We start from the raw sequence: 15,630 nt of genomic DNA on the forward strand, positions 1-15,630 counted from the left end.
GGTGTTGAATAAAAGCTGAACTTCTGAAAAACACCTGTGGAATGGAGTAGGTTCCATTGTAAATTTTGTGGATTTGTGTATTAGTGAAAGTTGAGTGTAATAAACAGTACTGTTTAAAGAGGTTGGGATCGATTCAAGCGGTTAAATACTAACTTTAGCTTTCAGAAATACATAAATTTACGTTGGCGGTCACCTTTTCACAGGGTATAAATCCTGGTATCCATCTACACAGCAAAAAGTTTAGTTACCCATATTTTTTGTGATGGTTTAATTATTTTTCAGTACTTATTTTTTTCTTTATTTTCAGTTTCAATCGCTTAGACCTTCCACCCTATAAGAATTATGAGCAGTTGAAGGAAAAGCTGTTGTTCGCAATTGAAGAAACAGAAGGATTTGGGCAAGAATAGCTAAAATTTGCACCTCGAAGAATGTGAACTCAACACGATGTATGTTCTTCACTTCTTCTGCTTGTTGCACACTTCATTGTAAAGTAGACTTGACTTGGATTTATTTAACAATACTAATATGTAAGTAAATGGATGGTATCCTGAGGTTTTATCCATATTAACTCTGGATTTCTACTGAGCACTTTCAGAAATCAAATGAGCAATCAGATACGGCTACAAATGAATTATGACCTAGGTAGAGGTTTAATACAGCTTTGGGCTCTGCTTCGTTTTACCATTCATTAATTAGAATGTGTCCTTAATGACTGACACATTTTTAACAATAGTTTTGTCTTTCCTTTTTAGTAGCATTTTTTGCTACTGATGCACTGGGAAGTTCATTGGTAGCTGCAATGCTGCAGCATCGTCATAAGCCTCTTTACAGCAGTGTAATTAGAGCCAGCTTGTAACGATCCTCTCCGTACTGTGAGCAAACTCATTGCTAAAGCTCTTTTTTCTAACTCAAGTGTGGCCAGACTGTTTTTTCCCCGCCTGGAGCCTGCTCACATGCCAGCTGGACTCAAGCTGCTGTTCAGGGGATGTCAAACTGTGGCACAAATCCAGGGCATAGCTTTGCTTTGTTTTTTTCCAAATCCTGCTAATTTCAGCAAAATAGACACCGCCCAAAGTTGTTGGAACATTTCTGTGTGCCCTCAGAAGAATTCTGATCTTTTTCTGTGTAACACATTTAACTTTTAAATCAATGTTAACACTGTGGTACTTCACTTGTTTTGCAAAAGACAAGACCACCTGGGATTGCACTGATTCCATTTAGATTCCTGTTTGCAGACTGATGTTTCTTGTCAAAAGTGTTAATGGACATTATTCTCAGTGTTATTCTTACATGTAGCAGTCAGTTTGCTCTGAAAACTGTATTGGGCTCTCAGGAAGAGGTGCAAAACAACTGGATTCGGAAAATGGTAATACTTATCATTTTTGCTGATGAACTGATATATTGTCTAAAGCTGAGAGGATTAGAAAGTTCAGACACGGATTACAGATTTTTTTTAAAAGCTGGAGCATCAGTAAATAGTTCTATAAAGATTGAAACTAAAGTCTTTGGGGGAGGTTTCTAAGCTAATTCACCCTAAGCTGCTTACAGCTAGTAACTTTTGTAAGTGAGTTCCTATTGGACTAATAACATCTTTTACTTCCTTTTAGAATATGTTAGTATTCGATTCTCTTCTGGTTTACAGTAACATTTTGCATTTTACTGCTCCTTTAGACTGAATGCACTTTTTGGGTATGATCAGCTCTTTCCTTATCTGAAGGGAGGAAAGCAAACCTCAATGAGCGGAGCTGTTCGCCGCAGTAAGAGACCTGACACTTGAAATAGCATGTAGCACATCTTAAAGCAGAAGCGCAGCTCAGAGCCGTTGGGACAGCGAGCTGTTTTTAAGAGGCTTCTAGATATCGGAGGTGAAACAGGACAGTGGGAAACTGTAAAACTGAACTTCCAGTCTTGAAGAGAGTATTTCTTTCCTGCTGTCCCTTCCGACTAAACCATAAGAGGGAAAAACTGATTCAGGCCTAAGAACCAAGACACTACAGTTTTTAACTGACTTCAAGAGTTTTTCAGGTCATACAATACATGATTATTGGAAGGCAGAATGATTGTGAATAACTCTTTTGTCATGCGTATTCTAGGAAAGGCATAGAAAAGAGTTTCTGATGATACAGAAATGACCCTCGTACAGTTTCAATGATGGTGAGAATTAATCGTACATCATGGCTTTACGAGGAGGAAAATCTGCCAACTTCAAAACGTGTGATGGATATATTACCATATACAGCTCATGAGGAGAAAAAAAGCCTTATAAATATTTTCTGTTTATATTAATTCTTACAAGGAAATGTAGTTATCTAACGTATTTACAAGAGAGATTAAATTAAGCAAGATAATGCAAGATTAAGCTATGAAAAATAGTGTTCTGCATAATGCTTTATGATTCGTGTAGGGAACCTAGAAATATTGTTAATGTATAAAAATCACCCAAAAGGCTTTCAGCCCTATATTTTTAAAATAAAGAATAGTTATAATTGAAATAGCCTTAGCCCTAGTTCTATAGGGTATGGCTGTTTAATATTTTTATGGTTGAAATGTTTAGTTCAGGAAAAAGGTAAACGCTTGTATATATTTTTGCAGTCCGGGATTCCACTTACTCCATTTTTTCTTTAATTTAAACGGCATGTTTATATGTCTTTTCTGCTGTATTAGGATGGGGGAAAGGGGGCTGGATATCCCAAGCACCAGATACAATTTTAAAATATTGCAAATAAAGAATTCATTGGGGGGTGGGGAGGGGAAAAATCTGTGAAACATTGGATTCGACCAAAACATAAAAAATTTAAAGCAACTTTACTGTGTTAAATTGGCAATATTCTGAAGTCAGAGGTGAAGATCACTTAGGCATTTTACTTTGTCAGCATTGTGGATGCTAACAAATCTGTTCTTACAGCATGTTCTGTAGAAATAAACAGGAATGAATCTAAGCCACTGGTGCACTTTTCTGTTCTTTATATGGGGATCTGGTGAAAACGCGTGGATGAGCCCACAGCATCTGGTATCCCAGATAATAGATTATTATGAATTGGACTCAGAAGTAAGATTTTCAGCAGAGATTAATGAACTTGCCTCCCACTACTTCAAGTGATTTAGCAGCCTGAGCTGCATAAATTCATGTTATGTCACAAATCTATATTCATATGCAACTGTCAATTCATTCTAATTTTCAAGTATTAAAATAACTTTTATTTAGAATTTTGCCTTATGAGAATGACATGAGAAAATTAAATGCTGAGCTGCTGATCTAAGAATTAACAAAGCCTTATTGTTCTGGGTAGCTCAGGAAATGTTAATATACTAATGAGATGCGTGGTAAATGCATCACAGAATGGTTTGGGTTGGAAGACATGGTCATGTCTTCCCTGATCTAATATGGAAGTTGTTTGGGTTTTTTAATCCAGTTGCTTGTATTTAAAAAAAAAAAGGTGGGTTTTTTATTATTCTGAGAAAAGTAAAACAAAAAAAAAAACCCGCTTGTTTAATTTTTTTTTTTTGTTTGAATTTTTACTACATGCTGCACTGGATTTGTAATCTCAGCTCCCTCTGTTATATTGGTATCTCCAGCCCCCTTTTTGTGATGTCTTTTAATTTTCTTCAAGAATCACTGTTTGTGTATATGTGCTCTAGTGAACTCGTATATAAACTGGGATCAGCAGCACTGGATTGTAAAATACTGTACTGAAATTCATTGTTGAAATTTCCTTGCATTGCAATTTCAAATACTCAGGTAACTGTAACAGTATCTCAGTAAGTCAAATACTTTTATAAAACTACTTAAAGAGCTGGTAGTCTCGTCGTTATTCCCTCTGTGTTACGAAGCATCCGTGTGCAAATAAATTGTCTGTCTGCTCCTTTGGAGGGTGAGGCGTTAGGCTCTCTGAAGTTGTTTTTCTAGCAAAGGTCTTCAGGAATATTTCTTTCCCGAGACCCCTTCTGCCGTTGTTGATTGCACTGGAAATTCATTAGGAGATTTCAGACATGACTGCCTTTGTCACTGGTTAGAAACTGCAGATTAAACAATTCCTGAATTTTTGGTGCTCGTGATCCTGGGGATGCTGCCCTGAGGAGAGGGTGAGGCTGCTGGTCTGTCAGTGCCGGTGCCCTGAGGAAGACGGTCTGGAGAAAGGTTCTGCAGGAGCCACAGCTTCAACATTTCCTTGTGCCACTACTGCAGTGATAACAAAAATGAGCTATGACTGTGCAAGGTTGCGTTTTCTCTTCTGTTTAGGGGAAAAAAGCTCAGGTGAGAGTGACCAGCCTTGTAGTTACCCTGAGCTGCCTCCTCAAAGGCAGAAGTGGTATTTACCTTCTTCCTCTCATCAGGACCCTCTCCTGATCACCAGGACCTTGCAAAGATAGTTGAGACGGGCTTGACAGTTGCTTTGGCCAGCTCCCTCGGTGCTCACGAGTACATCCCATCACTCTCATCAACTTGTTTATGTCTAATTTGTTCAAATGTTCCCTAAACTGCTTCTCCTCCACAGAGGGCACCTTCCTCGCTGCAGACCTTCCCACTGGGTTTTCGCTCAGCTTACTTTCCCAGATGTTCACATGGGTTTGGTTTATACAATTTTGTTAGCAGTAACAACTCCCAACTATGCTGGGACCCCATCACTGCTGGGACTAAAGTTGAATGCATCTGTGGTAAAATGACTTCACATAACCAAGCTTTAAAACTTATGGCTGGGTTAGTAAGAGAGATTGGAATTTAAATTAATTTGGTTACAGAGCTGTAAGTATCCACCAGAAGGGAAAATTGCTGTATCCCTGGGATCCTAACGAAGGATTTGTGCTGTGTCTGCTCTTGACCCATCAGCTCCCCAGCAGCGCAGAAACGGCAGGATGTGCTGCAGGAATCTTCTCTCGTCTCTGAGCAGAGAGTAGTGACTGCCGGGTCTGAAGGACCAGTGACCTCATCTGCCACGTCAAATACTTGAAAAAAAAAAAAGAAAATAGTTCGCGAGGTCGCCTTTCTACTCCTCACCCGGGGCAGACGCCACCTCTACCCGTCTGACCTGAGTCCCCGGGGTCTTCCCCGGCCCGGCCGGTTTAGGGGTGCGCCAGCGGGGCCAGCACTCACCCTGCCCGGGCGGCTCTCCCCGCCCCACCACGGTTACGTGAGGCCCGGGACGTTGGGGGTCCGCCGGGGCGGCGGGTCCCCGGGGCGGCGCCTGTTCCGGGCCCTGAGGCGACGGGGGCGAGGCCTCGCCCCGCCCTGGGACAAGCACTTCCGGGGCAGGGCGCGCACGCACCGCCCCCCTCCACGCCGATTGGCCGAGCGGGCAGCGCATGCGCGCGGGGCCGTGACGGGGCGGAGCGGCGGCGGCTCGAGATGGTGGGCGAGGAGGCGGTGGCGGGACTGGGGGGGTGTCTGTACTGCCGGGGCGGCGGGGGGGGGGGGTGTGTGTGTGCGCGCTCCTGGGCCGCCCGTCGCCCGGGCCTCGGGGGACTCCGGCCCGGGGAACGCCCGTGTCGGCGCTGTCGCCGGCGCCCGGCCCGCAGCAGGCGCCGGGCGAGGCGGGGGGGAGCGGCCGTAGGGCCTCCTCGGACGGAGGGGCCGCTAGCTTTCCCGTGTCTGGTGGCTCCGGGGGCCCCTGCTTGCTCACGTAGGGGCTTCGCTGGGAGGGCCGAGCCCAGCCGGGCTTCTGCCCCGAATCGCGGCCCTGGGAAGCGTCTCATTGCCATAAACCTTCCGTTAATTCTGGGGGGCACTGGAGCGGGCCGTGTGACGGCGGGCCGGGGGAGGAGAGTGTTTGTGTTTCTTACGGCTGCCAGGTTACAATTCCCAAAGCTGAAAGCACTCGGGGGAAAAGGCAGCTTTAAGAAAACTGGCTGTTTAGTATTCTGTGGAACTTGGAACCTATTTATTTCCTTATTATTGTGTTGGAGGTTGCTCCCTGTTCAAATGTATTGTTGGCTAGCACACATTCATGAAATTGGGGATCAAAATAGGTGGAAAAATTTCTAAATAAATAAATACTGGCCCAAGTTGCAGGGGGAAAACTGACATAGTCTAATAAGACATGCTGTTTAGGCGATCCTAGGAGTTGAACTTTTCTAGATGAAAACAGGAAGATAAAGGCATTATATTGTATATACAGCAAAGGCTACACAAGAGCAAATTGGTGATGGAGGGATATTTATTCTCCTTTTCGGAGTGCATCCCTCCTTCCCCATATACTGTCTCTTGTAGTTATTCAGCCCTGCATTAAGATAGTTGTTGTTTGTTTCAGGAGTTAAATATGCTATTTTTTCATCAGTAATATTTGTGCTGGTCTGGTGAATCAAACTGGCGTGTGGAGGTGTTGGACAAGCACCAGAGTGAGTGTCTGTGAAGTTGTGCGTGTGTGTCAGGGAGAAAGAACAGGGGGCCAAGACCTTCCCGTGTCAACAGCAGTGAGCTGTTGGAACGGATCACCCCGCCTGTGAGTTCGAGCGTCTGTTGGTTGTTAAAAGAAATGAAAAATTTGTATTGTTCTGTATAGATGCTTCTTTGCATCCAAATAGGCTTGTTAAGGTTCAATGAAGAAAGGGTTTAATGAATCAGGACTTAAATACTGCTATTAAGAGGTCAGGAAATCATTTCAGACTTAACAGCGTGCCACCATATTTCTCTCAGCATTTGTATGCTCTGTTTCACTTCCCTTGTCTTACATCGGAAAATAGCCTGGCATTCGGAAATAATCAAGAGCTGTGTTGAAAAGACAGAATTTTTCTATTTTGGATAAGGCAGAAAAACTCTGCTTTGTGAAGACAAACTCGGGTGTTACCATCTCTTATCAGCAACAGATGTTACTCCAAGCAGCTGACGCTAACGGCACTCTGCAGCACGTTCGCTGGTAGTGCTGAGGCTGTGTTGTTTTGTTAGGACAAGCCCTTTTCCCTGGGAACCGGGCTTACAACGTGGCTGGGCTCGTTTGCTGCGGGGTGGAAGTGGAGAGAGGGTTGTTCACGATGCCCAAGACACACGTTTTGCCAGATGCCCCTTACAGGCCACACCTTTCCTGAGTTCAGGTGATTCCTGTCTTCCCTCCTGGACTGTTTCTGTGGGACTCTGTCTTGCAGGATCTGAAAGATGCTGTGTGTCTCTGTTTCCTTTAATGGGAATAAGAAATGCTAAATATTTACCCAGTGTGGAAAACGGCTCAGGTGCTGAGTTTTTCTGACTCTATTAGACAACCCATAGTTAAATTTTGATTAATGTCTTGTAGCAATGGCAGTTGTGCAGAAGGGTTTGAAAGCTCTTCTGAAGCTGATGGTGATGTTTACAGGGAAGGCAGAGGGACTACTGCCTTGGCCTTCAGTTTTTATTTTTCTCTTTTTTCTTTTCTTTTGCAAAGCTGTAAGTTATTGCTAGTGGTTATAATCTTGTAGCTATCCCAGCATGACTCGTGATTATAAATAAATAGCATTTATTCAGTCTTTTTCCCCTCACTGTTCTTATTTGTAATTGCTCTTAGCATTCATTTGATAAAAGGGACAGTAGTCTTGCACCCAGAATGTATTTTTTTTTTTCTCTACTTTTTTCATAAATTCCATGTATATTTTTCATATGTGATTTTAGCTTGACAGCTAAATTGTAGCAGTCTGACTAAGCAGTCTTCCAGTTGCAAGCCTACAGTAAGGAAATGACACGGGAGGTTGCGGGAGGGTTGGGGAGGAGGAGGGAGGGAAAGATTAGAGGGGAGTTCCAAATTTCCACAACTTATAATCACAGATGAGCAAAGAGTGAAGACAGATGGAAAACAATGGAAAAGGTTGTGCAGAAAAGGTATTATTGAGTAGTACCGACACTTTGCTGTATAGAACAGTGTAGGTGGTATCTGTTTGAATCATCTTTGTGCAGCTTTATTTTCAGACACAGTATTACAAAGCTTCGGTGGAAGGCAAATAGCAGCTGTAATCATCTATTGATTTGGTCTTTCTCTGTTTGCAGGCTGAGGTGGAAGAAACACTGAAGCGTATTCAGAGCCAAAAAGGAGTGCAAGGAATCATTGTTGTTAATTCTGAAGGTACTGTTTTCTGAGATACAGCTTATTCTAAACGTGCGCTTTAAGGACCGCTGATTGTACTACTTGCATTTAGACTGCAGTCCGTCTTTAGCACAGGTTTCCCTGTAGCCAAAGCAGATGGACAGTGATTAGGCTCCAAGAGAAAATTGGATTCCCTTTTCTGCAAGCTCACTTTATTATTTTAGGAAATAAATTAAATAAAATAAATTGCAAAAGCTTAGAAATACTCAAGTTACGCCAGTGTTTGAGACCGTGTTCTGTCAAAGCCTTTACCAGTAGCACTAAAAGCTCTCATGACATCTCAAATCTTGCAGCCGTGCATGTGCAGGATGCTGCTGTCTTGGCGGACTCGAGTAGCTTGGCAGCTGTCTCGTGCTTGTGGCTTCCTGAGACGCATAAGCTTATTGTCTCTTTCTGGAGTCATTGAAGGGTCCAACAGAGCAGACTTGTTCAGAGCACTCTGAATACACTGTGAGCAGCCCAACCTCTTAAATTGTGTGATTATCAATTTAAATCGAACGTTTCCTAGAAAAAAATCCTTAGAAAAGAAGACAGTGGCTGTATATGAATATATCGAAGATCAGATCATTGCGTACTTGTATGCCACTTGTGGTCCTGCTTGCTGCTTTTTCATGGAATCACAGCATCATCTAGGTTGGAAAGGGCCTTTAAGATCATCAAGTGCAACCGTCACTCATGACAGTGAATAATGGATTGTGCTCTCCAGGCCGAAGCTGCGCTTATTTGAACATAGACCTGCAGCAGTATTTCTGCCACGCCAGTATGTGGTAGTTGGCTGTTGCCTTGTTCTGACACGCAAGCTGAATTTCGGCTGGCTTTCTATGGGAAAACATCTCCAACGGGTGGCAGAAGTATATAAGGGAGGGAAGGCTCTGGCCAAACAGTGTCAGCGTGTCTGCCCTCTTGGCTGGTGCGCAGGGATTGAACAGGGGACCTCGCAGGACTGCATCAACTCTTGTGGCTACATGTCAGAGCCTCCGCTTTGTCACTGTGTGATGCAGCAGCTGATGTCCTCCTCCATCAACATTGACCCCGGCCTGGCTTACTTGAATGTCATTTAACTGGGATGTTCAGGAGCCTTTCTGAGAGGAAAAGCCGTCCCCAGTCATGAGAACAAAACCAAAACATTGGTATTTCCTCTCTCCCCCAGATACTTTTTTTGTTGTTAATTATTTCTATTTATAGATCTCCTAAAGAAACAAATAAATGAAAAAGCAAAAGTAAAGCACTTATGCTACTAGAGGTAAACAGTTCTTCTCACCTACACCTGTGGTTCCAGATCTGAGACTTTCCACATCTTATTTCTGTTCATGATGTTCTTTTAAGCTTTTAAAAAGAACACTCCCTGGTATAGCGACAACATCTGCTGAGATTAACCAGCCACCCCTGTTGGACCTGATGATGCCCAAGGTGGATTTAGTTCTGGAGTTTGTCACTGTCCCTTGCTGTCCCCTGTTTCTTGCAGGTATTCCCATCAAAAGTACTATGGACAACTCCACAACGATTCAGTACGCGGGCCTCATGCACAGCTTCATCATGAAAGCAAGGAGCACTGTGCGAGACATTGATCCCCAGAATGACCTCACGTTCCTGCGGATCCGCTCCAAGAAAAACGAAATCATGGTGGCACCAGGTAAAAGCGAATGGGGTGAAAGCAGGCATCAGGGAATCCAGCAGAATGCTTTTCTTGTGAGATAACACTGTCAGCCTGAGAGAAAAGTTCTACCTGCTGCTTTATTCATATTGTATAATCTCTTCTTTTCCAAGAAGCTGTTTTGCTTTCTTCAGAGTTGAAAGCTTTTATCTTTGACCTAAGTTTGCTTTTTCATGTTTGAATGTGGGAAATCACTTTCCTCATTTCATGCTGATCAAAGTAGAAACTGTTAAATAGTGTTTGAAGGTGTGTTGCAGCCTCTTACGCTTTGCATTTTTCAGTTTAAAACCACAAGAGTTGGAAATGAGTACGTTTGGAGAGCAATTTCAGTTCAGCGCTGTAGACTGAGCGATAAAGCAAAACAGTCTAATAGATTTTCCAGTTCAGAGGAAAGCAATAGAACACACTGTAGCTGTAATCGTGAGTCACAGAATATACCAGCAGCAACCTTCCTTTCAGGAAACGTTCTCAGTATCTCATCACATTATGAAAGAGGAAGCAAAGAGCTAAGTGCAGTTCTTTAACGTGGCAGGAACTTAGCTTTGCATGGGCTCTGTGGTGGGATTGTGCTGCTGCGAAGGCAGAGGAGGGATTGCAGTTGGCAGCGCACTGCTCCGCAGGGACTGCTGGAGGCAGACAGGCTCTGGGGTTTGTGCTGAGGCAGCCTCTGATTTCCATTTGAAGGGTGAAAAGAGATGAATAAGCATTGCTCCAGGAAAAATGCAGCTACAGCCGCTGCAGCCCAGCAGCCTGCCTGTGAGATACGGGAAATCTCTGTCTTGCACCGCCTGTTTTGATCCCATCATCGCACGTGCCAGTTGCTGTTGCTTCCTAGGCAGAAGCTGAGTTCAATTCAGTTGGCTCGGGAGCACGCGGTTTCTAAAGCTGAGACTTCTTCCTCAGTAAAACTCATCAAAATAAGTGATCTGACGTGCCAAGCCGGTTTTGCTCATTGAGAATGAATGTTGGGATTCTATAGTTCCCACTGGGCAGCAGTGAGATATGAAAAAACGTTGACATTTACTGTTGCTGTGAACAAATACCAGCAATGAAAGAATAATTTGTTTATTTTTTTTTTTTCCTCCAGATAAAGACTACTTCCTGATTGTCATCCAGAATCCAACTGAATGATTACACTGACTGGGTCTGGTTTTCCCCCTTTGCCCGACTGTTGGTTTTTTTTTTTTTAATTTAATGGTAAAGCATAGAGCATTAGTGTTAACTCTGCTGTGCCACTTCAATAATGTCTGGATAAACAAAAGCAGGTGGTTTTGTTGTTTACAAACAGAAAAAGTGGCTTTTTTTTTTTTTGGTATCGCAAGTCATTTTGAGGAGAAGTTGGTGAATTAGAATCAGGCAGTAAAAAATGCAACAGATCCTTTTAATAGTTAAGATATTATAGTAAAACTCTAATAATGTTCTAAAAAAGATTATTCTTTGTATGTTTCCATGCTTCTGTCACCACCGTTTGAGTCCTGCTTTTACACTATTACTTTCGAATGACTGTAAATATGAAACTTGCCTATCTTCTAGTGCTGTCTTATTCTGTTCGTTTTACAAGTTCCTTTGAAAAAGCCCGGCCATATCGAATTAAAAAGTGTCATCGGTGACTGTTGTTGTGTTGTGTGTTTTCCTTCTGAAGATTTTAATTATTCTCATGATTGGTTGAGGTTTTCTTCAAAAAATAGAACCTTCCTAGGACTATATTTACTCATCTGTTGCTGTCTCTAAACAAGGATTTAGTCTAAGTGCATGTGCAATGTAGTTGTAACTCCTCGTATGTTGGAGCATTTTCCTACCAGTTCCTTTTTGTTTCAGACAGAGCAGTGTTGTGGCTAAGGCAGGCCATGGAGACTGCCCGTTGGACTCTCACGCCATCACAATTCAGTAGACAATTTCTTCTGGTATCTTCCTTTAGTAATTTTTTATGGATGGCCACTAAGGACAAACAAAAGGTTCCTCCAAAATAATAAAGGGGTTATTTTTGTAGACTTGAAAGAGCCTCGTAATTGCGTGCAGAGCTCAAGAATTTGCGCCGAATGTCGGTGTGGAACATATTCATCACGTGTGTGACAGACGCAACTGTGGCTTGTCCTGAAGAGTCTTAGCGATGTGCAAAAGGTCACAGCCCAGATTCAGAAGTGATGCACGTTGTCTTGCACTGCATTTTCTTTGTGTACTCGGGTGGCTCAACACAGGTAATGGCTACAGCAGGGAGCCGCTTCCTTCCCCAGGCTCATGTGTCCCATGGAGAAGAGGGGGCAGCGGGTACCATGGCTGCCTGCTTGTGCTTCATCCTCCTCGCATGTCTGTCCTCAGGCTGCTTGTGACGGAAGTGTGTCACCAGCCTGAAAAGGAATGTCTCCCGCAGTGCACCTCAGCAAAGGGGCACAGCCCACAGGCATGAAACGCACTGTGCAGTTAAAGAACGAACCTTGATTGAGTAACTGCTGTTTTGTGAGGGGATGCTGTTTCTTGTGCTGGTGAGGGATCACTTCTAACTCGTGTACCTCTGTTGGCAGAAGTGTAACCTGTGTTTAGCCCTGCTCTTTCAAAATTACAAGCAGTAGGAAGCTGCGATACTGTCCAGTTGTACGCCGAGGAACAGAGTAAGGATTTAGGGCCTAGGGGGTGTTCCAGGCAGCTGCCTGCAGCGCAGTTTTGGAGTCTTAGTCAAAATATCAGTGTCGACTCGGACACTTTTCTGGATTTCAGAGCACGAAGTGATGGGGTGGACGTGTGGTGACTCAAACAGCTGAGGTAACCTGTATATTCAAGTGGTTGTTTTCTGTGCGTTTTCGGGTTTGTCATTAATTTATAGACTGTGTCTAACTTTTTAGGTAATGTTTATGACTATGAAGGTCAGAAATATTCGTTCAGATCTGTAAAGTGGTGAGGGTGCTTTACAGCATTTTGAGTATCTCGGCTGTCGCTCCGGTATGAATGCTCTCTCCAAAAAAATGATCCCCAGCAAGCTGAAGCCTCTGGATAATAACTGAATAGTGAGGCAGGGCAGAAGAAAAATGTGACTTCAGTTATCTCCTCTGACTTTTGTTGTTCCAAGCCAGAGAAATGTTTCCTTGGAGGTGGTGACCTGCTTACATATTTTGTCTTTCCCTAGTAGGTGGCAGTGTTACTCTTTTGAACCGCGAAGAATTTCTGTAGTGTCCTCCATTCTTTTGGACACTTCCTTAAGGATCGCTGTCCTGCTGGTGGTTTTGTGTCACATCTGAGTTTGGGACAGAGAGTGTTTTTGGGTTTTGTGTGGTTTTTTTTTTTTTTTTAAACAAGCTGTAATAAATAATCCTATTGCAAAGCAAAGATCATTCCCATTTTCTGCATTGTGTTGAGACCAAAAACTTGCAGTGAAATTACTGAGTTCCTTCTATATGCTGATTGATTGGGGGTTTGGAGAGGTTTTGGGGGTTGGCTTGGGTTTGGGGTTTTTTTTTGTTTGTTTGGGGGTTTTCTTCCAAGGACTGTTAGCAGTTGGACTTGAAATATACTCAGGGATTTGAATAAAGGGCTCTTGAAGAAGCTGGTTTGGGAGTCTGGAGGAGCTTGTCACATCCATCTGGTCAGGACAGGGCCTTGCCTATGCCATGTTAGTGCTGCCTTTATGCTGGCATTCAAAGTTAATTCAATGTTTTTTAAAAAAAAAAGGGGAAGGGGTGGATGAAGCTGAAGAACAACTTCCATTTAGATACTTACTATAGGGGAAAAAAGTGTCTTATTTGGATTAGGAGCTTAAAAGAGTCACAGATCTGAGCGGAAGCAATTCCTTTGTATGCAAGTTGGGAGGATTTCACTTTACCTGAGTTACCTTAAAGAGGTTCAAGAAAGAGATGGGATGAAGTTCTGCTTCTTGTGCTGTGTTTGCTGAGTCTGGGCCTAGTCATTCGTATGGTAGAATTATTGTCACATTGAGGAACAACAGAAAAACAAGCATTATGGTTCCAGTCCTTTTTTCTATCCAGAAAGGATGAGGAGGTGGCCCAAAAGAGGACTTGAATAACCTTTGAGATCTTTGCCGTAGAGCTGCTTTGTGCTGCGATTGGAGACTGGCCTGATTTGCTGTCTTGGAGAAGTCACTTTTGATGGGTCCCTCTCTGAAGGCAGAGGAAGCGTTTGCTGCTGAGACGCAGAAAACAGACCCTAACGCATTACCAAGCTAATGAAAGGAAGTCGGGGGTATGGCTCTGGGGTGTGAACAGCAGCACTTGAGGCCCAAGGATGTGCTCCCATGCTGACTCTGCTCCAAGATAAGGCTCTGGCCGGGGAATGGAAGTGATAACATGTCAATACTGCAAGAGATGGGCTTGTAGAAACATCTTCCATGGGTCTTAACGGCAGTTCTTTGAAGCTGCTCCAGCTTGTGTTTGCTCCAGCAACTCTTCCTCTGCCCGAGATGACTGAGGAGTGCATCCTCTTCACTCCTCTTCGTGTACAGGGCGTTTATGTTTGATCTTGTCTTACCACTTTTGTTATGTATAGCTACGTCTGGAGGGGATGAAAGCCTGGCACGGGCAGTTACACCGATACAGGCTGGCCTTAGCTTAGAGCAGCAGCTCCTTGAGCCAGTGTAATGGAGTGTGCAGGGCCGTGAGCTCTGACAAACGCTGCCGTGTCAGCAGAAGCCTGAGCATCAACACAATTTCTGTGGACAAAAATACCCTTCCTTTACCAGCAGGGCAGGATTCCTTCGGGGAGGTTCCCCTCTCAGCACGGTTTTGCAAGCATCCAGGAGTGCTTATTGTTCACCCTGTCGGAATGCTGGCACGTGTAAAGCTGCTCCTTGGTCCTGGGTGGCGTTAGGCCAGCTTCCAGGGGCTGGGTTGGTACAGCTGGGTCCTTCCATCTTCTTTAGACCTTTGACTGATCTGGGGTTTTTGGATCTAAAGTCCACCTCCTGAAATAAGGAGTTTTGCTGATGACATCATTAAGAACAGGCAAGAGAGGTATTAGCGTGTGCAAGATTTTTCAGGAGAGCTGAAGGGAAGAAGTCTATAAATAATACTCTGCTGTATTAGAAGTAAAACTTCCTTGATCCGTGTCCCATTTTTGTAAATACATTAACATGCTGAGAAGCTCCGGAGCTTCCACGAACCAGTGTCTTCTCTCCCACTCTGGCTGTATGAATAATCTTCCATGGAATTATGGCCCCAGTCCTGCACCGAGGTCTGCATGGGTAAAATTGGGGATCAGATCACTAAATTAGAAAGAGTTCCTCATGCCTCTCATCAAAAAGGACTTAATGCTTTATAACAATAGCAATAAAAAAATCCTTTGCTTGAGGATACAGTCTCTAACGTTGATCGGCTTGCCATGTCTGATTCCACATTGCTGCTTTCCCTTATGTATTGTATGATTAAAAGGAGCTATATTGGAAATGAATGTCTGTACCTATATCTTAATTGTAAAAGTGAATCTGAAGAGCTTACACTTCCTTACCAGTATGTGTTTAATTAACTACTGCTACTGCTTGGTCAAGGAGAATCCATTATGTTAGCTGGGAAAGTAATTGTTTCCTTTTCTGGGTAAACTACAAGGAAAAAAGAATTTGATTGTAGTTACATATATTTTTCTTCTAATTGGTGACACTTCTAACAATTGGAGCATTTTTTTAATAGATGCATCTTCCATGTTTCTTTTTACCAAGGTTGTACTTAATCCTTTAACATTTTGTGTTCCCTTGTGTTTCGTGCCAACTCCCTGTAAACAACGCAATGTTGCTCCGGCAGAATACGGCTCTCGTTGCGGCATACATTGAGGAGGAACATTAAAGATGGCTTTTCCTGAGACGTTGACATTCTGTTTGCGGTTGTTTTTTGATTCGTTTATGGTAGCTCCAGAAATAGCCTGCCCTATTTGTAGTCGTGCTGCGGTCTTTAAAATATTCAGCGTAGAAGTGGCTCTGAAGGCAGTGGGGAA

General features: G+C 43.4%; 2 protein-coding genes across 2 annotated transcripts in view; both read left to right on the plus strand.

Annotated features, from left to right (window-relative positions):
- Positions 1-3,793, plus strand: part of ITCH (itchy E3 ubiquitin protein ligase) — a 62,608-nt gene extending 58,815 nt beyond the window's left edge. The window contains exon 24 of the mRNA XM_063349929.1: positions 308-3,793. Within this exon, the coding sequence (XP_063205999.1) occupies positions 308-407 (100 nt within the window). The 3' untranslated portion in view covers positions 408-3,793. The remainder of the gene's footprint in view (positions 1-307) is intronic.
- On the plus strand, positions 2,993-11,309 carry DYNLRB1 (dynein light chain roadblock-type 1). Its single transcript, XM_063350344.1, has 5 exons — positions 2,993-3,049; positions 5,066-5,347; positions 7,949-8,024; positions 9,511-9,678; positions 10,787-11,309. The coding sequence occupies exons 1-5, from the start codon at positions 2,993-2,995 to the stop codon at positions 10,828-10,830; spliced, it is 627 nt and encodes a 208-aa protein (XP_063206414.1). The 3' UTR covers positions 10,831-11,309.
- The last annotated feature ends 4,321 nt before the right edge of the window (positions 11,310-15,630 follow it).

Source organism: Chroicocephalus ridibundus, chromosome 12 (genome assembly GCF_963924245.1).
Source record: "Chroicocephalus ridibundus chromosome 12, bChrRid1.1, whole genome shotgun sequence".
Taxonomy (NCBI): domain Eukaryota; kingdom Metazoa; phylum Chordata; class Aves; order Charadriiformes; family Laridae; genus Chroicocephalus; species Chroicocephalus ridibundus.

Bases quoted from the DNA above. Each gene is read 5' to 3' on its own strand.
- DYNLRB1 (XM_063350344.1), top strand. From the start codon at position 2,993: ATGAGCCCACAGCATCTGGTATCCCAGATAATAGATTATTATGAATTG. The intron at 3,050-5,065 runs GTAAGATTTTCA...CGGCCGGTTTAG, and splicing joins ATTATGAATTGGACTCAGAA to GGGTGCGCCAGCGGGGCCAG. The intron at 9,679-10,786 runs GTAAAAGCGAAT...TTTTTCCTCCAG, and splicing joins CGAAATCATGGTGGCACCAG to ATAAAGACTACTTCCTGATT.